The sequence below is a fragment of the Panthera tigris genome, chromosome A2, assembly GCF_018350195.1.
Source record: "Panthera tigris isolate Pti1 chromosome A2, P.tigris_Pti1_mat1.1, whole genome shotgun sequence".
Taxonomy (NCBI): Eukaryota; Metazoa; Chordata; class Mammalia; order Carnivora; family Felidae; genus Panthera; species Panthera tigris.
The window spans coordinates 161,801,317-161,823,464 of NC_056661.1; the positions used below are offsets into that span (position 1 = coordinate 161,801,317).

General features: G+C 47.9%; 1 protein-coding gene across 3 annotated transcripts; it reads right to left on the reverse strand.

The window, feature by feature from the left end:
- Positions 1 to 389: 389 nt before the first annotated feature.
- LOC102957804 (ATP-binding cassette sub-family F member 2) lies at positions 390 to 15,311 on the reverse strand. Of its 3 annotated transcripts, none has more exons than XM_042975539.1 (15): positions 15,211 to 15,311; positions 14,351 to 14,549; positions 9,013 to 9,225; positions 8,336 to 8,518; positions 8,073 to 8,244; positions 6,827 to 6,922; positions 5,893 to 5,995; positions 4,609 to 4,704; positions 4,321 to 4,440; positions 4,146 to 4,235; positions 3,671 to 3,781; positions 2,944 to 3,006; positions 2,615 to 2,743; positions 1,720 to 1,923; positions 390 to 1,012 (listed from the first exon to the last, which is right to left on the reverse strand). In XM_042975539.1, exons 2-15 carry the CDS (start codon positions 14,505 to 14,507, stop codon positions 875 to 877), a joined length of 1,875 nt encoding a protein of 624 aa, XP_042831473.1. In that variant the 5' UTR covers positions 14,508 to 14,549; positions 15,211 to 15,311; the 3' UTR covers positions 390 to 874. The 3 variants fall into 3 exon arrangements, with proteins under 3 accessions (XP_042831473.1, XP_042831487.1, XP_042831480.1); XM_042975553.1 differs by lacking the exon at positions 15,211 to 15,311 and adding an exon at positions 15,045 to 15,146; XM_042975546.1 differs by lacking the exon at positions 15,211 to 15,311 and adding an exon at positions 14,782 to 15,019.
- Positions 15,312 to 22,148: the final 6,837 nt, after the last annotated feature.

Sequence of the window (22,148 nt, forward strand, 5' to 3'; positions counted from 1 at the left end):
CCTCCGACCACCCTGAAAAACACATTCCAGGAGAGTGGTTCTCAAAGTTCGGCCCCCAGACAAGCAGCATCAACAGCTCCTGGAAGCATGTTGGAAATGTTTTACTTCCTGGTCTCACCCCGGACCTACTGAATCAGAAACCCTGAGGCAAGACCCGGTGACCTGTGATACCAAATGAGTCTTCCAGGTGGTTCTGATGTGTGTGTTGTGAGGCAATGGCCTAAGAAAAGGCAGAATTTCAATCAAAGGAAGGAGAGAGTTACTCCAGCCCTGCTTGCGTCCATTCCGCCAATTTCCACCCAAGCTCCTGCTGAGGGGATGTGAGTATTGGCGCTGAGGGGAAGAGGGAAGCGAAGGGCCCAGAGACCAGAAAAGGAAGGTAGGGACCATGGCTTCTTCTTTCTTTATTGGACACTTGGTAGATGTCACGCAGGTCTAAAAGTTACACTGTTAAATAATTATTTAAAAACCGACCAGGACTAAAGCCCTGGTCCACAGCTCCAAACCAGAAGCGGAAAGGAATGGGGGCGGTGGGCTGGGGGGTATTCCTCCAACATCACCAGAACCCAGAAAACGAGGACCCTAAGCTCTTTCACAGGCCAACCCAGGATGTGGGCCCTTGGGCTAACCCTCAGGTGCCTCTGGCTGCATCACCATCAGGTCAGTAACCAGCAAGGAGCTGGCAGAACAGCCAGCCGAGTCCAGACATGGACAAAAGTAACTGCAAGGACAGGAAACGGACAGGTACTGTCCAGCTGTAGATAAGATCACAGAGTGCAGCTAAGGCAGGTGGGGACAGGGGAGGGGCTGGGGAGCGGTATTGCAGCAATGCAGGAGTGTGGCCCCAGAGGCCCAGCCCAGCCCGGGCAGGGGCTCACACATTGTGGGTCCTCCTGGTGAGCTGGGGCTCCTCGCCCACCAGCTTGGACTTGAGGTGCTCCTTGTAGGCCAGGATGTCTCCAGGCCACTTGGTGATTGTCTGCTTCTCACAGACCCAGATTTCCTGTGCAACCTAGAAAGGAAATCTGAGGCTCAATCCTCCTGGCCAGCACTCTCCCCATCCCTGCCCAGAAGACCACTGTCAGAGGAATTCCAGGAAGAAACCTCCACCGCCCAGTCCCGTATGCGGCTCACAGTTCCACTGTCTCTCTGTTCTCTGGGATGCCTAACCCAGGGGTACCGTAACCAGCAGGTTTGGAGCCTTCCAAGCCACAACCTGCTCTGTCTCCTGATTTCCAGCTCCCCGGCAGGGCCTAGAACTGTTTAGAGGCCTCGCCCGCAGCTTCCTGTTCTCTATCCCATCTTTCCCAAAGCTTCAGAGAAATGACCAGCGGCCTTTCCACCAATGACGGGTGGTAGCCCTCTAGTCCAAATCCTCCTTAGTATAATACTACTTCCATGCTGAAGAATCTTGAGACAGTAGTAAAAGCACCCTATCCTCTACCCAACTCCCTCGCCAATTCTGGCTAACATTGCCAAATGCCAAGTAGGCTGATGTCTCCAAATAGCTACTGAAAAAATGAAAGTTTTCCATTAAGGCTTTCTCAGTTTTTCAAAGGGCCATAAAATCTGGTCCTCATCACCCTGTCTACACCCTGAGCCCTTTTCCCAAATCCAATAAACACATATTAAGTGCCCTCCACATGCCATGACTGTGTCCTACCCAACCTTCTCCTGGCCGCCCTCCTCTCTGATTTCCACTCCAGCCAGGGGCCTCACCTGCTGAATGAGTCTGAAATCATGGCTGACCAGCATCATACCACCCTCAAACTCGTTGATGGCATCGGCCAGGGCGTCGATGGTCTCAATGTCCAGGTGATTAGTGGGCTCATCCAGGAAGAGCATGTGGGGGTTCTGCCAGGCCAGCCAGGCCAGACACACTCGGCACTTCTGGCCATCAGACAGGTTCCGGATTGGGCTCACCTGCGTGGAACCGTGACATTTACAGAACCTGGTGTTACTCCCACCACACAGCATGACTCACTTTCCCCCCGCTGCTTCTCCATTAATACTGCCACAATTCTACAAAAAGGAAGACCCAAGATCACAGTGAGATGGTACCAGTCTCTCAAGGCCTGTAAGGGATAAATGCGGAAGCCGGAAGCGCTTGCTACTCAGGCCACACCTCTCGCTCTCCCTTGGCACTTAAATCGTAACTAAGTGGAACAATGTGGTGGACCCTCAATCGAGATCTGAGTCCAGGAACTCGTTTTCTAGGTTTCAATTTCCCTCCCCCTCAAGCACTCTGGTTTATCTTGCTAGTCTGGGGCGAAGGCATGTCAGAGACTGGGATGCTATCCCTGCCCCTTCCTCATAATGAGACCTGAATACTCCAATACATACACCTAGGCCAAAGGAAAGCTAGCGGGTTCTTTCAGACGCTAGAATCAAAGGAAGAGACTTTTCAGTAGAACACTTGAATCTCAATCTCAGGGTTGTGAGTTCAAGCTCCACATTGGGCATGGAGCCTACTTTAAAAAAAAAAAACAAAAGAAAAAGAAAGAGACTTTTGGGACAGCTCCCAAACTTGGGTCGCCAGGGCAGTGCACCCTGGCCGTGTAGCCACAATCTCCCAGTTATCTGGCGCTGTTCCCCCACATCCCCCTCTGCTGACCTGCTGCTTCCCAGTGAGACCATATCGTCCGATGATCTTCCTCATTTCTTCCTTCTCCTTGATCTCTGGGTAGCACTTCATCATGTACTCCAAAGGTGAGAGGTCTAAGTCCAGCTGCTCTTGTAAATGCTACAGGAAAAAAGGAATCCACTCAGATGTGACTGGTGTCCCACTTCAAAAGGAACCTCGCCGGGTTAACTGCTGAGTAACTCTCCACCTCCACCCAGGCACCTGTTCAAGATTCCAGGAGAAGCAGGCAAAAGCTGACTTGGTCACATGCAGCCCCCTTTCCACACCCTGGGCATCTCCCCGGACCCCAAGGCCTGTACCTGATGGTAACGCCCTATCTTGACATGAGAGTGTTTTCGGATCATCCCGTCTGTGGGTAGTAGCTAGAAAGAAGAGAGTATTAGGTGGAAAGATAAGCACACAGAAAGAGAAACTCGTGAGAAACAGACACAGAGTAGGGAAATAAACATATGTTCACCGAACAAGCTCAGAACTTCCAAATAGAATCTACATCACTACCTCGTAGACTGCTATTCTGGCCACTCTAAAAATATTTAGGAAGATATACTGAAACAGATGTTCTCAAGAGAGGCAAAGATACATACAACACGGTCTACTTAGTAGTTAAAGGTCTACTACAGAAGGTACCACCAGTAAAACAAAGGACTCGTATATATGTACAACATGGGTTTTCTAAAACAAAAACACAGCTCTCAATGCAGATTCCCTCGAGATGCTCTAGCTGAAAACAGAAAAATGTTGAGGCACATGCATGTATTCTCTCTCTCTCTCTCTCTCTCTCTCTCTCTCTCACACACACACACACACACACACACACAAACACACTCCCCTCCCTCCCTCTCTTTGAGAAAACGGCTCCAAATCTCAGCACCGCCAATACAACATCCCCCACCCCGGAAGCTGACTCACTCACCACCAGGGCACTCAGGCGCCTTGAGAGCCTCCGAGAAGCCCCTCACACCTTCCCTCCTCAGACACAGTAAACACCTACTCTTGGAAGTCCCATGCCCCAGCCTGGCACCATACCTCTCCGGTTAGCAGCTTCAGAAGAGTTGATTTCCCTGCTCCATTGGGCCCCACCAGAGCCACTCGTGTATCGAGATCGATTCCAAATTCTAGATTGTTGTAGATGCAGGGCTGAGTGGATGAGAGAGATGAATATGAGGTTAGGTTACCAATCAATCAATCTGGCTGGCAGATTAGCCCTGTCATGTCCCCCATCACCACCGGAGTAGGTAGGAGTATGGAGGAGGGAGGAAGCTCCCAGAGCAGACCGCAACCCACTGCCTCCACCCGCCATCTCAGCTGAGCAGTTTTCCAAGTACTTGAAGAGGGGCCACTCAAGTCCCTGGATGAGGCACCTAAGCTGCTATGCCTGAAAAATCCCGTGCACCACACGGGTTAGCAGGTGTGTTGAGCAAAGAACCGGAGACTCTCCCAACCTGCTGACGCTTATCTTGTAAAATGTGTCCCAGCCTCCCAACCACCCGGGAGGACTCACCCCGTCTTTTGTATACTTGAAGCTCACGTTCTGCACCATGATGACAGGTGGAGGAATCTTGCCACACGGTGGGAAATAAAATGACAGGGTCTAGGAGAAGGAGAGGGCATTTTCCGGTTAGATCATGTCTCCTCCGCCTCACCTCGGGCACTAACCCCACTCGCTCGGACCCCACCTTGTCACTCACGACCCTTTCTGTCAGTCCTGATGCCATCATTTTCTGTAGCGTTTTCTCCTTGCTCTGGGCTTGCCGGGCCAGCTTGGCGCTGCCATGACCAAACCTAGCGATGTAGTTCTGAAAGAGACCAGAAAGGGGGCTTGGAGCAGGGGCAGGTATCAAGCAACCCTCCTTAAATGCGGGGTAGATGCCGACAACGTCTTCCTGACACCCGGCACCCCGAACTCCCCACGTACCGTCCCCCAACGCTCCACGAGAACGTGAGCTCATCTACAACTGCCCTACCTTCATGTGTGCGATCTGATCTTGCTCCCAGTGAAACCTCTTCATCTGGTTCTCTTCCAACTCCAGCCGTGTCTTCACATACTGATCATAATTACCCTGAAGAGAAATATGCCAGGTAAGGCAGGCAGTTTTAGCCTCGGTCCCGGGTTCTCAGGGTTTAGGGGGATGCGAGATGGCATCGGACTTGGCCCTGGCTAGAAGACTGTGCAGTAGGGAAAGAGGAAGGACGTTGGCAAAGTAAACCCTAACCTAGAACCTGAAGTCTTTCCATTTGTGTGCCTCTCACTCTTAGCTTAGCCGGAGCAGGGCTCCAGATCAAATCCTCAGGTTAGCCGTAAAGACACCCACAGCACCAGCAGTAGCCCTGACCACAAGCGTCATACGGACATCATGAGGCTCACAGCCTTCCAAGAGGACCTCCTACTACTCCCCACCCTTAGAGGCTCAAGCCCCATGCAGGCTACAGAAACTGCGCGCAGGAAGGAAGACAGCAGACCAATCAGATTTAGGCCCTAGCAAATGCTGCACAATTGGACTGCCATGGTTTCTATCTGCAAAGAACTGGACTCAACCTAAATATTCATCAGAAAGGGTCTGACGAATAAAGGAGTGGATAGCTACACAATGAAATATTATGCAATTACTGAAAAGCATGAGGTGGATCTATAACTATTCATATGAAAAGCAGCGCAAGATATATTAAAATGTAAAAGCAACCTACAGAAGAGAGTGATTATTAACATTACAGCTGTGATGTGTATACACAAAATTTTCTACAAATCCGTGCAAGTACACGTAAAATCTCTGGAAGACTATATGAGAAATTATTAATACTCCCACAGTGAGTATAACTATGAATGAAAAGGACTCCTATTTTTTCTTTTTTTTAAATACGGATAATGAAAAGGCAAGGCAGACAAGTGGGCTGTTGAGATCCGGACTCCCAGTCTTCACGGAAAGAGAGGTAAATGGGCTGTCACAAAGCAGAGTTAAGCAGTCATTCAAGAAGGCGGGGATCGGCAGGGCCTGCCTGGGCACCATGCAAAGTCAACCTCTTTACCATAAGGCACACACGTCACGTACACAGGCTGCCAATCAATGGCCTACAACCTGAGAGCAACTACTTTGAGACTAAAATAGAACAAGCGGCAGGACTCCTTGTCCACATCTTTTTATAGCAATAGGTAGAAAAGGGCTGCTAAGTCTGTTTTGTTTTTTTTAAAGGAGACCTTCAAGGAACCGGTAAGCGCTGAGGTTGCTGTGCAGACGCTGGGGCCTACTCACCGTGTAATACTTCAGTTTCTTGTTGTGCATGTGAATGATGTTGGTGCAGACACCATTCAGAAAGTCCTGGGAATGGGAGACGAGGACCAGGATGCGCTTAAAACTGCAAAGCCAGAGAACCAGTCAGGGAGGTGCTCCAAACTGTGACGGTCCACAGCCGGGGAGCTGAGAGGCCCAGAAAACCTTCATCCTTTCCCATCCTGAGCACCCGTTAGATTTAGCGGCCAATTCCCGGCTCTCAGCAACCACCTAGGCCACCAGTGCACCATCTACCTGGAACGACACCTTGACCCCTTTCAGTCTGAGTTTTCTCCATCTTCCGTTCTAATTTTCAGCAGAATGGAGATGGCAAGCTTAACAACGATGGTACAAACAAGCATATGTACACAAACATATCCATAAATGTATGTAACACCGTGGGTGGGAAGAACTGGAACAGGCGTGATAAAAATCACTGTGCTCCTCTTTTTGAAAGAAGGTACCAGTCACTGCAGGGACCGCTAAAAGCCTTCCCTCAGAGTCGGTACAGTATTCCGGGTTATTCAGTGCCGCAGCCATACAAGGACCATTGCCACATCAGCTAGGTTTCCTTTGCTACTGCACCATGATCTTAAGTGGGAATCCTTTCTTTATATGACGCATATAAATACGGTTAAGAGAAAAATACAGTCTTTAATAAAGGTGTTGTATTTTAAACGGAAGAACCAGAAAGTCGAAACACTTCACACATTTCAGGCTAAAAAAAAGAATCAAACCAAATGGTCTCCCCGAAAGGTGCTTACTACTTTTTCAATCTGGCCTTCACCCGACCTCGCGTCAGTTCATTTTCTCATTGCTCTAGCATCACTGCGGTTTCTGGGCACCCACTCCCTTTAGACTGCTCAACTCCCCCTTCAGGACCTGCCCGTTCCCAACCCCATCCCTACCCCCTTACGTCTTTAATTCTTCTTCCAACCACACACAAGCATCGAGGTCCAGGTGGTTGGTGGGCTCGTCCAGCAGCAGCATGAAGGGCCGAATGAAGAGGGCTCTGAAGGACAGGAGAGGAGACAGAGCCCCTTCAGTCTAATGGGCGCTACACAGGAGGGGACTTGCCTGCTACCTGCAACCCTGGTCAGGCCTGGCTTGAGTCCTGAAACCAATTCTAGGTTCTACGCCTGAGAGGAAAGGGGAGAATGAGGAGAGAAACGAGAGTTGAAGAGCTGAGATGAAAGGGCAGAAAACAGGGCTGAGAAGCAGAGGGATGGTGCAGTTTGAAGATAAGGTTGTAAAAGTCCTTACGAGTCTGCAGGTCTTTCACGCTGAAGTTGGTGACCGTCAGGAAGACAAAAGGATAGAGGAGATAAACTGCTAAAGCAAAATAGCATCCAAGTTAAATCGATGGGGTTGCCAGCCTTTAGCAAGGAGGGCAAAAAATGTTCTTTTCTTAGATGGAATCTCAAGACAGGAGACGCAAGGGGACAGCACTGGTTCCCACATCTGCAGTCACCGCACTGCAGAGCTTTTTAGAAATAAAATTTCTGGGCACCAAATTCCAGTATTCCAACCACAGAGATATGAAGAAGAGGCTAGGAAATCTGTACCTCTGCAGCTCCCTAGATGAACGGAGGTGGCTAATCCTTGCACGTGGAACCACTGCTCTCGGCTCCAAAGCACACGCAGGCAGCTTTGCTAAAGCAGCAAGTGTCACCAATTCACTTGGCAGAGAACAGTGGAGTGAGGGAACCACCTACTTAGCTGGGGACTTTCTGGGGGACTGCTGAGGGAATGATGGTCTACACAAACTCACTTTGGGTCCAGCTCACAGGGGGATAAGGAAAGATCGCTTAACAGCTGTCTAATATTTTCTCTTTATACAGCAACAATTAGAAGAACTGAAATACAAAAAAGGATAGGATGGGAGTCAGGAAGAAAGAAGAAATGGACCCAGTCTACCATTTTACCCAAGGCTGATCCCAGGATTCCTAAACACTGTGCCAGAGATCCAACAATGGTCACTTCAGCCAGGAGGCTCGCGCCTTAGCCCACGCATACCACCCCTCCTTCACACTGCTGATGTCGTGTCTCGTCTGGCACTTACTGACCCCTGACCTCTGTTCTACACAGTTCCACTGGAGTGAGCATCCGACCCTGAAGGAACTGGGGAACTACAGAGGGTAGAGAAGGAGAAAGGAAGTCACCTGGCGAGGGCAACCCTCATTCTCCAGCCCCCACTGAAGTCTTTCAGCTTCTTGCGCTGCATGGCAGGCGTGAAACCCAGTCCGTGCAGGATCCGCGAAGCCCTCATCTCCGCCTTGTCGGCATCCAGCTCCTCCAGTCGCTCGTAGAGCTCCATGAGCTTCTCACACTCCGCTGTGGGCGGCACGTGGCTCGTGAGGCTCCCCGGGCCTTTCCTGGGAGGAAGCCCACCCCCCGACCCCCCGTCCCAAGTCGGGAGCCCTACCATCCTCGTGAGCCAGCCGCTCAGCCTCCCTCTCCAGCATGGCCCGCTCCGTGTCGACTTCCATGACACACTGCAAGGGTGTCTTGTCACTAGGGGGCATTTCCCGAGTCAGATGGTAGATGTCAATGTGCTCGGGGATGGGCACTTCCCGTTTCCCAATAGCAGAGAGCAGCATGGACTTTCCTGAGGAGGGCAAGCAGAGAGCGGGCAGAGGACACTCGGCACGGTTCTGCCTGTCATTCCCCTGCATCAGCTCCTCCGCTCCAGCCAAACCACGACCTCGCCGTTTTGTGGAGCACCTTCCTTCCTCCCTTCCTTCCTTCCATTTGTTCAAATCCTACTACCAGTCACCCCCACCGCCCCGGGCTACCTTTCCGACCTTCCTGCAATTCTTGTCCCACCCCTCCTGCGTGAAGTCAGTTCGCCTACAGCGGCCTCGCACACCACCACTCCTGCCCGTCCCGCCCACTTCTCCAGCACCTGCTGTCTGTAACTGCTCACGTGTTACTTACCACACACTGCTCTGTACTGCTAGTTCCTTTTCCCCGGACATATGTGGTCTCCCACCCATACTGTAAACTCCTTGCTTTGCATATAGCTGGTGCTAAGTAAATACTTGCTGAGTGACAGACGAGCCAAGGAGAGACACCTCCCACCTCGCCTTCCAAGGGCCTCACCAATTCCATTTAAGCCAATGAGGCCATAACGACGGCCCGAGTTTAATTCCAGTTTGGTGTCACTGAGCAGCTCTTGACCGTGAAAGGTGAGGGAGAGGTTGATAATGTGGGCATCAGTACTGTTGGGGTGAGAGGCAAGGACACCGGTGACAGCGCGAGCAGCAGCTTTCTTCATCTCAAAGTCCTCTAGCTCCTTGGTCAGCAAATCCACTTCTGGAGACAGAAAAGAAGTTTGGGAATAAGACAGACCCTGCTCTCGCACTAAGTCACGTCCTACAGCATTCAGACAGTTCGGTCAGTAGAGACTCAGACTTTTAAACTCAGGGTCCAGGGTTCAAGTCCCTGTTTGGGCATTTGTAGCTTTTGCCCCTTACTCAGATTACCAAATGTTGTCATATCAAGCCTGAAATGCTGAAAAAGGCATGCCCTGTAGGACCTGGTTCAAGATCGAGTGGAGGTGATTCACATGTTTCACAAGCTTTCAAGAGTGTACAGATCTGCCCTAACACCCCTCTTTCACGGACTACTTTTTACTTCACAACTTGTTCTTTTTTTTTTTTTTTTTTAACTTTTCTAAGACCAGCGGCAAAACAGACTTTATCTCTGTTTAGCTACCTATTGCTGAAATGTGTAAGCCAGGCCTAAAGAGAACATACAAAAAAAAAATAGAAAATATTAGAAAACATTTTCTGGCACCTTTTCAGGTTTCCTAAGATCATGTCATTTTGGCATTTTCTTCCCATAAACACGACCAATTAAATCACAGCACAAAAGAGAAAAACATTGTGTCAAGGCAGGGCAATAACAAAACAAAATACCAGCTTTTTTAAGAAATGGAAATATACATACACAGGTAAATAACCCATAATAAGCAAAAGGCTCTATAGAATCACACCTTGCTCTTTTAATTCTAACCTCTCTTGTTGTTTTTTTTTAAATGTTTATTTTTGAGAGAGAGAGAGAGAGCACGAGTACGGGAGGGCAGAGAGAGGGAGACAGAGGATCTGAAGTGGGCTCCACACTGACAACAGAGAGCCTGAGGTGGGGCTTGAACTCACAAATGCGGGATCACGACCTGAGACGAAGTCAGTTGCTCAACCAACTGAGCCACTTAGGGGCCCACTTCTCTTGTTCTTAAATGACATAAATGCATGAGGGGAATGGCTAGAACTCTCAATGTGTTAAAGAATTAGTCCTAAAACCTAAAAGCAGACACTACAGAAGTACCATTCTCTTATTCCATGACCTACTGGAATTCCATACTCCAGATATACTTCTCAAAGTTTACTTGAGAGAGAGAAAGAGAAAGAGAGAGAGAGAGACAATGCACATGTGTGTGCAAGCAGGGAGGCGCAGAGAGGAAGAGAGAATCCCAAGCAGGATCCACGCTGTCAGTGCAGAGCCCGAGTTCAGAGCCAAATGTAGGGCTCGAATTCATGAACCATGAGATCATGACATAAGCTGAAATCAAGAGTCAGATGTTTAACCACCTGAGCCACCCAGGTGCCTCCAGACATACTTCTGAGCAGCACAGAAGGGACCAGTGTGAGAAAATGCACAAAGGGATCAACACAGGCAGAGCCACGGCTGGGAAAACCAGACGCTCCCAATTCTGGAGGGTTTAAGAGATGCAAACTGACCATGAGCTGTTGTGCCTTGGTGGTTTTTCAGGCATCACTACATCTTAAGCCTGGGAAGAACTATCACTATTAATGGCTAAAAATGTTGAGTTTACTCTGTGCTACACCATTGTTCTCCATCTATCTTAATCCTTACAACACGTAGGAGATATACACCGACAATCCCGCTTTTAGAAGTGAAAAAGCCAAGTAACACAGCCAAGGTCAAAAAGGCTAGTTAGCGACAGAGCCAGAACTTGAACCAGGTGACCTTAACTATGTCACTATACCACCTTTCCATAAAGAAAAGTGCCCATAAAGCATTACTGAAAGTGGGACAGAAATGGGGGTGGAAGGAGTCCCGGTAAGCTTCTTCGAAAAGAGTAAGGCAATTTATGTACGTTTTAAGGAAGCACTTAGAAACTACACATGAGTTTCCACTACTATGAGAATTTGCTGATTTTTAAAAATTTTAATGTTTATTCATTTTTTTGTGTGAATGTATTATCAAATTGGCTTCCATACAACACCCAGTGCTCATCCCAACAGGTGCCCTCCTCAGTGAATCTGCTGATTTTTTAGTCTTTGTTACCCTTACCTATGTTCCCTGAGTGACTTCACAGAATCCTTGGAATGAGAAGAGTGTGTGCTTGTCCACAGGAAAAATAAAGACAGGGTAGAGGGGTGAAGACAGCTGTCTCCTGGGGGAGAGCAACTCCACGGGAGAGGGTGTGTGGTGGTTAGTCACAGGTCATTCTCTGAATACCCCATCCCGTGGGGTGATTACGAGCTGGTGCTAAACCTGCTCTGCCTTCAAGGAGCCAACACTTGGGCAGGGGCTGCCCCACTAGACAGCTGGCGGGCACTCTGCCCGCAGCTCTGGGTACAGTGTTAGAAATAAGTGCTTGATGAGTACTTTTTGAATGGAGATCAAAGTTTTTGTTTTGACTCGCATGAAGGAATTTTCAGTCTCTTTTCTACACGGTTGAGTTACCAGACTTCCCACAACTCCGATTCTTGCCAATCCCTATTCCAGATGCTGAGAAGACAGAGTAGGAAGAAGTTTATGATCTAGATCCAGGAGTTGGTAAACTTTTTCGTGAAGGACCAGATGCTAAATATTTTAGGGTTTATGAGCCAAGTGGCCAAATCAAGATCTGTGAAATGTAACCACTTTAAAAATGTAGAAAACCATTCTTAGCTTGGGGTTGGGATGGAGGTTAAAAAAAAAGGCCGGCCAGATTTGGCCAACAGCATGTTTTTATAAAGTTCTATTGAAACACTGCCACACTCATCATTTACACAGTGTCTAAGGCTGCTTCCACTACAATGGCAGAACTGAACAGATGCAACAGAAACCATATAGCTCACGAAGCTACAAATATTTACTATCTGGATCTTTACAGAAAAAGTTTGCCGACCCCTAGTCTAGATCTCCATCTGCTCAGGCAAGAGGAAGATCAAAACTAAGGGAAAGCTAAAATACCATTTTCTCTCGATCTCTTCAAGTTGACAGCATCTGTGACCTAAGTCATCTCCTAAGCTTCAGAAGAAGGAGACTTAAACAGACCTCATTTTCCTAGCCTACAGCATCCCAGAAAACACTTGTCACTTAAAGACAAATGAACAGCACTGAATAAATGGAAAAGGGATTTTGAAAGAAACTTCATCACGGAGAATATTGTAGACTTCACAAGAAGTCTCTTTCTACTTATTCCCCAACAAGAGGACCAGCTGAACTCCAGTGCCTGTCTTGACGAGTCTCACATTCTAAAGTAGGTTAATCTGTCAAAAGTCACTTTCTTTGATACACATCTCGATCTTTCCATACCTTACTACCTAAGGAAGACTGTGTGGCAATGGCAATCAGTAAAGGTTGGAGAACGGTAACCTGTAGCATCACGTAATCTCAAACTCAGGAGAGAGGACCCAGTCTTGGGAGAGGAAGCAGAAATGACCCAGGTCCCTGGCAATAAGAAATGTTTTGAGGGGCACCTGGGTGGCTCAGTCGGTTGAGCATCTGACCCTTGATTTCGGCTCAGGTCATGATCCCAGGGTCGTGGGATCGAGCCCTACGTTGGGTTCTGTGCTGAACACGGAACCTACTTAAGATACTCTCTCCTCCCTTCCTCTGCCCCTCTCCTCCACTCATGCTAATAAAAAATTGAAAAATGGAAAGACAGAAAAAAGTTTTGAAAGGGCTGGAAAGAAAACAAAGGTCACATTTCAGAACAGTAGCTCCCTGAGGAAGCAAGGTGAAAAAAACCAAAGATCTATTACTGAGATGGGGATTCCACAGCTGGGTTCCCTGAAAAATCCCATTTTCCAAGGAGCAAAGAAAGGTAAACAAGATATTTGTGATGGGAACAGCGGACAATAGTCTCAAGAGGGAGTCACTTTGCTACCTTTCCGATTCAGCCAGAATAACTGATGACACACCTATAGAGCTGATGACAGACATTGCTTAACCGTGGTTCCTGAGGGCCTAGACAGGACCGAGCCTTTCTAAAATAGAGGTCACAACTCAGCCTGCTCATCCACACTCCCGTTATTCTCAACTTGGCAATCCTCCACTACTCCAGCCAGGAATAAAATTTCCCCATGGCCTGACCTTACTGAACCAGCTTTCTCCCATAATTCTTATTTTGGAGACAATTCCTACCACTCAGCTCTCTCTCAATCACTTTTAACTCCCCCTTTTCTGAATTCCTATCTGTTATGACTTGCATTAGTAATTCCGCTCTCCTCTTCAAACATTTACTTAGTATCTCAGTCTGCAAGGTTAGTCCTATCACCCAAGACGCATGGTCCCTGCACTCAAAAGGTAAACAATGTAAAGAAACACAAGAGACAACATAAAAAGTAACACCATTGAGACAGCATAGGGGTATAGTGAATGGTACTACTTTAAAGGTCAGGTTTGATGGGGGAAAGGTTTTGCTATCCTGAGCTAGGCCCTAAGAAAAATGTCAAATGTAGCTACTCGCACAAAAATTGTGGTATTAGAACTTTAGTGTAAAGGGACAAAAATGTGACTAGTGAAGGGACGGTAACAGTCCGGATGGAGCAGGTCTGTTCAGGGAATCTTCAGGGGGACAGAAAAGGAGGCTGGGAACAGGCTGTCAAGGGCCTGGAAAATTCTGTATCACACACTGCCATGTTTCCTTAGCTGCACCGTAAGTCAGCAGATGGTTCGTCCTGCGTCGGCATGGAGCACGGTGCCTAGCACTTGAGAGGTGCTCAATGAATATTTCCCCGAATATGAACAACAGGAGAGCATCTCTTTGCTAGGAAAACTCCATAAAACAGTTCCTAAGTTTCTCTCTTGGTACAGTCACTACCCCTGGAAGGACAGAGGTATAACGTGGCAAAGAACCTGGCGCACTGACCACCATGTGCAGAAACGCAGGAAACTGAGAAAAGGGCAAGGAAGTGACCCCCTGCTCCCAGGGCAGCGCCCGGAGCAGCAAGGCAGCACAACACCCATACATGTGTCTGCCACTAACTACGTGAGAACCTCGTGTCCCGTCTCCCTGATCAGTAACAAGAAGGCACCAGCTGCAACTCTAATTGGTTCGGTTCACTGTGAAAAGTTCTGCGGCACCAGACTTATCCTCCAGGGCCGCCAGCGTCAGGACTCTGGCTCGGGCTTGGGGATCCATCCATCCATCCATCCATCCATCCATCCATCCCAGGAGCCCACCTCTCCCTCCATTCACCTGTGGTCTCTCGGCCATTGGCCTCGTTTTTCTCCTCGGCCACCTGTGGTTCTGTGACCGCGTCTCCGTTCTCTTCGTGGCCCTTCCTGGGCCGCTGTCGCGCTTTGGCAGCTTCCTTCTTCTTGGCTGCCTTCTTCTTGGCCAGGTCAGAGGGCATGGTGATGAGCCACAGGGGGGTACGAAACTGTTCTTAGGGAGCCTGCAGGGAGGCAAACACCCCCAAAAGTCTCAACTTGCGACGGAATGCCTGGGCCCTGCCCCATCCCGCTCGGGAATTTTCCCATCGAGCCGCCGAGCGCCAGCTCCGCCCATGCCTCGCCGCTCCCCATTTTGCCAGGGTCTCCCAAGCCAATTCTGGTCCCCGGCCGCTCTTCTAAGCTTAACATCTCTCCCCTCAGGCTCCGTCCACCAATCCCCACGGGCTGCCTCACTCTGGAAACGCTCCTCCTTTCACGGCCTCCAGTCAAGGACCAGGTTCTGCCCCCTCGGCAGAGATCCCCGTCTCCGGTTTCCCCACAACTTGGCGCTCCGCGCTCCAGCCGGCCGCCTCGCTTTGCCGGGCTTCCTCCTCCCGTCCGCCTCAGGCCTCCTCTCCGTCGTTCCCCCCTCCACACCACCTAGCCGTCGGGCCCAGCTTCTTCCCGGGACGCGCTCGGCTTCCCCTCGTGAGTCCCCTCAGGGTCTCCGCACTCACCATCCCCTGAACCTCCCCCGGCCCCCGCCCGTCAGCGTCTCTCCCTCGGCCCTTTCTTCTCCTTCGCAGCCTCCTCCATCTCGACCCCGTCCCTCCTCCTTCTCCGCTTCCCTCCCCCGCCTCACCGGCCAGCACCCTCCCCCCGGCGCCCCTTCCCCCAACTCACTGGGCCTCGCCGCTCGGCCTCTGTCGCAACAGAGCTGCTCCTTGGGCTCCTCCGCGTGCGGCCGGCTCACCAGCCAATCACGGCATCGCGCGGCTGTCGGCGCGCCGCCGCGCAGGATCCTGGGAAGTGTTGTTCTCCAGTCGCGGCGGCCGGGGGGGAGCCCCCTCCTCGAGAACTACCGCCTGTGGCAGGGGCCTCCCCGGCCCGCGTGATGTCATCAGGCGGCGCGAGGCCGGCGGGGGGAGGGGGAGCGGGACTAGTGTCCGGGAACCCGCAGCCAGCCTGCCCGCTTCGGGCCCTGGAAACTGCAACTCCCACACTGCTCCTCCGGCAAGGGGCTGGGCCTTCCAGGCTTTACCCCACCTCTCGAAAATCTGTCGAGCTCTGTGGAGGCACTGAGCTCTTAGGGCCGCACAGCCGGCTCAAACAGCAGGGCGACGGACTACACTTCCCAGCAGGCATCAGGCGGGAGTGGGTCGAAACAATGGGAGAGAAGAGGAGGGAGGTGGAGGGAGAAGGAGGAAGAGTGAAGCGGCTGGGAAGAGGCGGCCCGGATAGGAGGCGCATCACTACGAAGATGATGCGAAGAACAGAAATCCCTGAAAGAAAGGCGTCCTCGTTTTATGGAACTGAGATCTTAGAGGCTGGTCTAGTGTTAGCCAAACTTTTAGAAGGTGCCGAACGTTCTTCCTGAACGTTGGCCGCTTAGCCTACACTCTCTAGAATTGTTAGAGTCCCATCAAAGCCGTGTAAGTCTGGTGGTAAGAGCTCTGAAGTTAAAAAAAAAAAAAAAAAAAAAAAAAAAAGACCCATTACCTGAGTTCAGCGGTATCATTGGTTAGACATGTAACCTTGCCCGTTAGTTTTCTTTTGAGTCTTACTGTTTAAAATCCCTCAGACTTCTCACCTACATTGTAACCCCCAAATTTGTAGCCTCAAATACAAGGAAGGCCCTTTGTGACTGACCCTGTTACTTCTCCAGGCTTCTGATCAGCGGTGCTTCACCATCAGTGACACAGCTGGAGGGAGGCAAAATGAAGCGTTTACTCCTTTCGAGCACATTCTCCAAATTGCCCTACCCGAGGTAAAAAACAAAAACAAAAACTCACTCCTCTCTCCAGAGAACTAGTTTTCCTCTTCAAACTTGATGCTTCAGTAGAATCTACTTGTATTTCAAGTAAGCCTTGCCATTTCATACCTTCATGCCTTTGAGCATAGCTTTTTCTACAAGACCCTCCACCAATTAAGTGCCCACTGTGTGTTAGGCTCAGAGCTAGATGCTGGAGTTGCAATGGAAACAAGTTATTCCCTGACCTCAGGGAGCTCACGATTAAGAAGGAACATTTAAAGAGTAAATGGGTGCCTCGGTGGCTCAGTTGGTTAAGCGTTGAGCTCTTGATTTTGGCTGAGGTCATGATCTCGTAGTTTGTGAGATTGAGCCACATGTCTGGCTCTGTGTTGTCAGCACATAGCCTGCTTAGGATTCTCTCCCTCTGCCCCTCCCTGGTGCACGAGCTCTATCGCTCTCTCTCTCTCAAAATAAATATACGTTTAAAAAATATTTAAAGAGTAAACAGACCATGACATTCAGGTGATAAGTGCCATAAAAGAAGTGACTTATGCATGCTGTTCGAGTACGTAGGTGGGGCTCACTTGACATAGCATAACTAAGACCATGAATTCTGGGGCAGACTGCCTTCATTCAGACCTCTCCTCTATCATTTACAGTGTGTGACCTTGGGCAAAATACACCCTCCTCTGTAAAATAGGAATGATGATAGTACTTACTTCATACAGTTGTTAGATTAGAGTTTAATTTTTGTTAATTGGCTAATTATTACTTAGCTGGAGTTCTGCTAGCTGAACTCCGCTACTAGTAGAATCCTTACTTAAGTATGCACTAGATATTTATTTAATATATTTAACAAATATTAAACACCTACCATGGGCGAGAACATTGTTTTAGGTAAAGAATATAGACAATAGTTAACTGATTGCAAAGCCTTTCTTTATGAAGCAAAGAACTTATATATGGTTGTGGATCATATAAAATCACTCATCCAAGCACCTAGCCTCCTGGGAGCACTGTTGACCATATGCCTCCCTCTCCCAGCCTCATTAAAACACGTGTTTACAAGCAGGTTACAGGTTACAGAGAACTAACATTTATTATGCTCTTACATCTATGCTATCCCATTTAATCCCCCCCAATAAATTCTGAGGTGGGTATTATTACCATTTTGCAGATTAGAAATGAAAGCACAGAGCTGTTAATAAAACAACACTCCTGGTAGGAGACAGTACCAGGATTTAAGGCTGGAATCTTCTGGTCCCAGAAATTCAGCTTTGTAAAATGGCTTGGGCTGGCCAGAGAAAGACAAACTAGCTACTTCTCTGAAGCCACCTGCATAGCAACCAATCACATCCGTGATTTCCCATTATCAACAGTTGCTGGGCAGAGTCTCCCCCGGCACAGCAAGAGTGGCTTAGAAAAATTATTGGCCACTTAGGAGGAGTTCTGCCATTCCCATGGAAGGGCTGGATCTCTTTCAGGGAACAGACCTGGGGATGGGTGGGGGGAAATTGGGAAAATGGGAGGGAGAGTCAGAGAGAGATGTGGGTAGAGAGGAGAAAAGAAGAACTGCCAAGTATGAAATATCACAGAAGGTCAGTGCTGGAAGCAAAAACATTTGGTCAGACTCTCTCTAAAATATGAAGAAACAGGGGTACGTGCTGGCTCTGTTTATGGAATGTGCAACTCTTGATCTTGAGGTCATGAGTTCAAACTCCATATTGGGTGTAGAGCCTGCTTTAAAAAATTAAAAAATAAACTATGAAGAAACTGAGACCCAACGAAGGAAATATCTCATCCAGAACTACCTAGAAACTTAGTAACTGAGAAGGGTCTGGAACTATGTTGTTCAATGTGTTAGACAGTAGCCACATGTAGCTATGGAGCACTTGAAATGTGGCTAGTCCGAATTGAGATGTTCTATAAGTGGAAAATGATCATTAATTTCAAAGAGCATGTGTGGATACAAAGGAGGCAAGGATATGCAGTGGGGAAAAGACTGTCTCCAACAAATGGTGTTGGGAAAAGTGGAAAGCTACATAAAAAAAGGAGGAGGAGGAGGAGGGGGAGGAGAAGGACCACTTTCTTAAACTATACACAAAAATAAACTCAAAATGGGTTAAAGACCTAAATGTAAGACCTGAAACCATAAAATTCCTAGAAGAAAACATAGGCAGTAATCTCTTTGACATTAGCCATAGAAACATTTCTCTAGATAGGTCTCTTTCAGCAAGAGAAATAAAAAGCAAAACTAAACAACTGAGACTATACCAAAATAAAAAGATTCTGCACAGCAAAGGAAACCATAAACAAAACAAAAGACAACCCACCGAATGAGAGAAGATATTTGTAAATGATATATCCAATAAGGGGTTAGTATCCAAAATATATAAAGAACTTACAAAACTCAACACCAAAAAAAAACCCAAATCCAATTTTAAAAATGGGCAGAAGACACGAGCAGATATTTTCGCAAAGAAAATGGCCAGCGGACACATGAAAAGATGCTTAACATCGCTAATCATCAGGGAAATTCAAATCAAAACCACAATGCGATATCACCTCCCATTTGTCAGAATGCCTAAAATCAAAAGGATAAAAAACAACAAATGTTGGTGAGGATGTGGAGAAAAAGGGATCCTCATGCCCTGCTGATGGGAATGCAAACTGGTGCAGCCACTCTGGAAAACAGTATGGAGGTTCCTCAAAACATTAGAAATAGAATTACCATATGATTTAATAATTCCACTACTGGGTATTTACCTAAGGAAAATTAAAACCCTAATTTGAAAAGATACATGCACCTCTATGTTTACTGCAACATTATTTACAATAGCCAAGTTATGGAAGCAATGCCAAGTACCCATTGATAAATGGACGGGTAAAGAAAATGTGATATGTACACACACACACACACACACACACACACACACACACATATATATACCACATCTTCTTTATCCATTCATCCATTAATGGACACTTGAGCTCTTTCCATACTTTGGCTATTGCTGATAGCCATGTGTCCCTTCAAAACAGCACACCTGGGGGCGCCTGGGTGGCTCAGTCGGTTGAGCGTCCGACTTCGGCTCAGGTCACGATCTCGCCGTCCGTGAGTTTGAGCCCCGCGTCGGGCTCTGTGCTGACAGCTCAGAGCCTGGAGCCTGCTTCCGATTCTGTGTCTCCCTCTCTCTGACCCTCCCCCATTTACTCTCTGTCTGTCTCTGTCTCAAAAATAAATAAACATTAAAAAAAATTTAAAAAAAGAATGAAATCTTGCCATTTGCAACAACATGGATGGAGCTAGAGGGTATAATGTTAACTGAAGCAAGTAAGTCGGAGAAAGACACAGCATAGCATATGATTTCACTTGTGTGGAATTTGAGAAACAAATGATCAAAGAAAAAAAAGAGACAAACAAAAAACAGACTCAACTACAGAGAACAAACTGATGGTATTCAGAGGGGAGAGGGGTGCAGGGGTGAGTGAAATAGGTGATGGAGATTAAGAGTACACTTATAATGAGTACTGAGTAATGTATACAATTGTTAAATCACTATTTTGCACACCTGAGACTCATATAACAATAAATGTTAGTTATACTGGAATTAAAAATAAAACAAGAAAGATTGCATGTGAAAAAAATGTAAAATATCTCAATTTGTTATATTGATTACAGGTTGAAATAATATTTTGATCTATTTAATAATATATATTATTAAAATTGTCACTTCTTTTTGCTTTTTTAAAAAATGTGACTGCTAGAAAATTTAAAAATACACATACGGTTCACATTATATTTCTGTTGGACAACACTGGTCTGGAATCTGTATCTTCCAGCTTCAAGGTGAGCATCCCTACTCTGCTTCCCAGAGTCCATTCTAACAAATCATTCACTTACCACCTATTAAGTGCCAGTTGTTCAGGGGAGATCAAATTGCAGACTAATTGAGGAGAAAACTGAAAACAGTAAAGGATAACAAATGCTGGTAACTTCTATCTTATGTATTTCCTAGAATGGTGGTCCTTAACTCTACCAGCCCCAATGTTGCCTTTTAATAGCAAACTTTTTTTTTAAAGTTTTTATTTATTTATGTTGAGAGGAAGGGAAAGAGAGAGTGTGTGTGTGAGAGGGACAGAGAGACAGAGGGGGAGAGAGAATCTCAAGCAGACTGTTCACTGTCAGCACAGAGCCTGATGAGGGGTTTGAACCCATAAACAGAGATCATGACCTGAGCCGAAACCAAGAGTCCGACGCTAAACTGACTGAGCCGCCCAGGTGCTTCACCATAACGGAAGAAAGAAAAGGAAATCCTTTCCAATAATTGTTATTTCAATATGCTAGAAAACATAGTCATATATTTGTACCTGTACGTAGGATCACCTTGAATGTGACAGTACAAATGCAGACAGAACACCATGAGTGATGTTACTGTGATACAGTTCTCCAAAACTGTAACTTTTTAAAAACATTTTTTAATGTTTTATTTATTTTTGAGAGAGAGAGAGAGAGAGAGAGAGAGAGAGAGAGAGGGAGGGAGGGAGGGAGGGAGGGGCAGACAGAGGGAGACACAGAATCGGAAGCAGGCTCCAGGCTCTGAGCTGTCAGCACAGAGCCCAACGCGGAGCTCAAACTGACCAGCCTGGAGCTCAGGACCTGAGCTGAAGTCGGATGCTTAAGGAACTGAACCACCCAGGCGCCCCTCCAAAATAGTAACTCTTAGTAAATTCCTGAATGAAACAAAGTACTAGCTTCTATTTACGTGATAGTTACATTGCTTGAAAATTCAGCACGTTACAACCCTGCAAAATCACTTTGTTTCTATATATAAAACACAGGCTCAAAGATTAATTATAACCTTTTTTTTTTTTTCCACTTACATGAATCTTTAGAAGGACATTTGAAAGCTGTGTGGGACAGATGAGTCATGCATGACACTGTCCTACAACGTGCAGCATATCTAGCACTCTTTTTTTTTAATTTTTAAAGTTTTTATTTATTTTTGAGAAAGAGAGTGAGCAGGGGAGGGGCAGAAAGAGAGGAAGACACAGAATCTGAAGCAGACTCCAAGCTCTGAGCTGTCAGCACAGAGCCCCATGTGGGGCTCGAACTCAGGAGCCCTGAGATCATGACCTGAGCCCAAGTCGGAGATTCAACCAACTGAGCCACCCAGGTGCCCCTGGGATACCTAGCATTCTTGGCTCCCCAATACCCGCCCCCCCCCCCCCCCCCCCCGCCAAACCATATGACAAGATTGTCCCCGTCCACCTGCAAATTGCCTATTAGGAATGCTCCATCCTGTTTGGGAACCCGCGGTGGGCCTTTGAAGGCCTTGCCTGCCCTCCGGCCTCCCCTGGCGCTGGCCTCCCCAGTTCTTCTCTACGGTACTAGCTTTCGTCTTTCAGCGCCTGTGCGCTCTGCTCTTTGCCCAGAAAACTCTCCACTTTTTGTCTGGGTAACACACTGACTCTTTGGATCTCAGCGTTCCCGAACTCCCAGTCTAATTTAATTCCTTTTGTCAGGCTTTTCCACTGGGCTCTACTTTCTGCAATGGTACCTGTGCCACGTTGAGATTTCTACCGAAGCGCCTATTTTCGGTACGACAGTGTGTGTTTCACGTCTGTCTCCCACAACTCTCAGCTCCCTGAGGGCAGGGACCACGCCCACCTCTCCACCGCTGGTTCACTCCGTACTTGCAACGACGGCCTGCAACTTAGTAGGCAGACAACAAACATTTCTGTAATAACGGGGAGAAGTCGAGGAGGAGGCAGGGGCGCGCCCATGGAGGAGGAGGAGGGCATTTTTTCCCCCAAGGCAGGTAACAGTGGAGGTTGAAGACGTGGGGCACCTTCCAGGCCACTCGTA

Excerpts from the sequence above, each read along its gene's own strand:
- LOC102957804 (XM_042975539.1), bottom strand. The coding sequence starts at position 14,507 with ATGCCCTCTGACCTGGCCAAGAAGAAGGCAGCCAAGAAGAAGGAAGCT. Across the intron at positions 6,923-8,072 it reads ATGAGGGTTGCCCTCGCCAG|AGCCCTCTTCATTCGGCCCT; the intron begins GTGACTTCCTTT and ends CCTGTCCTTCAG. Across the intron at positions 4,705-5,892 it reads AGAAACTGAAGTATTACACG|GGTAATTATGATCAGTATGT; the intron begins GTGAGTAGGCCC and ends ATTTCTCTTCAG.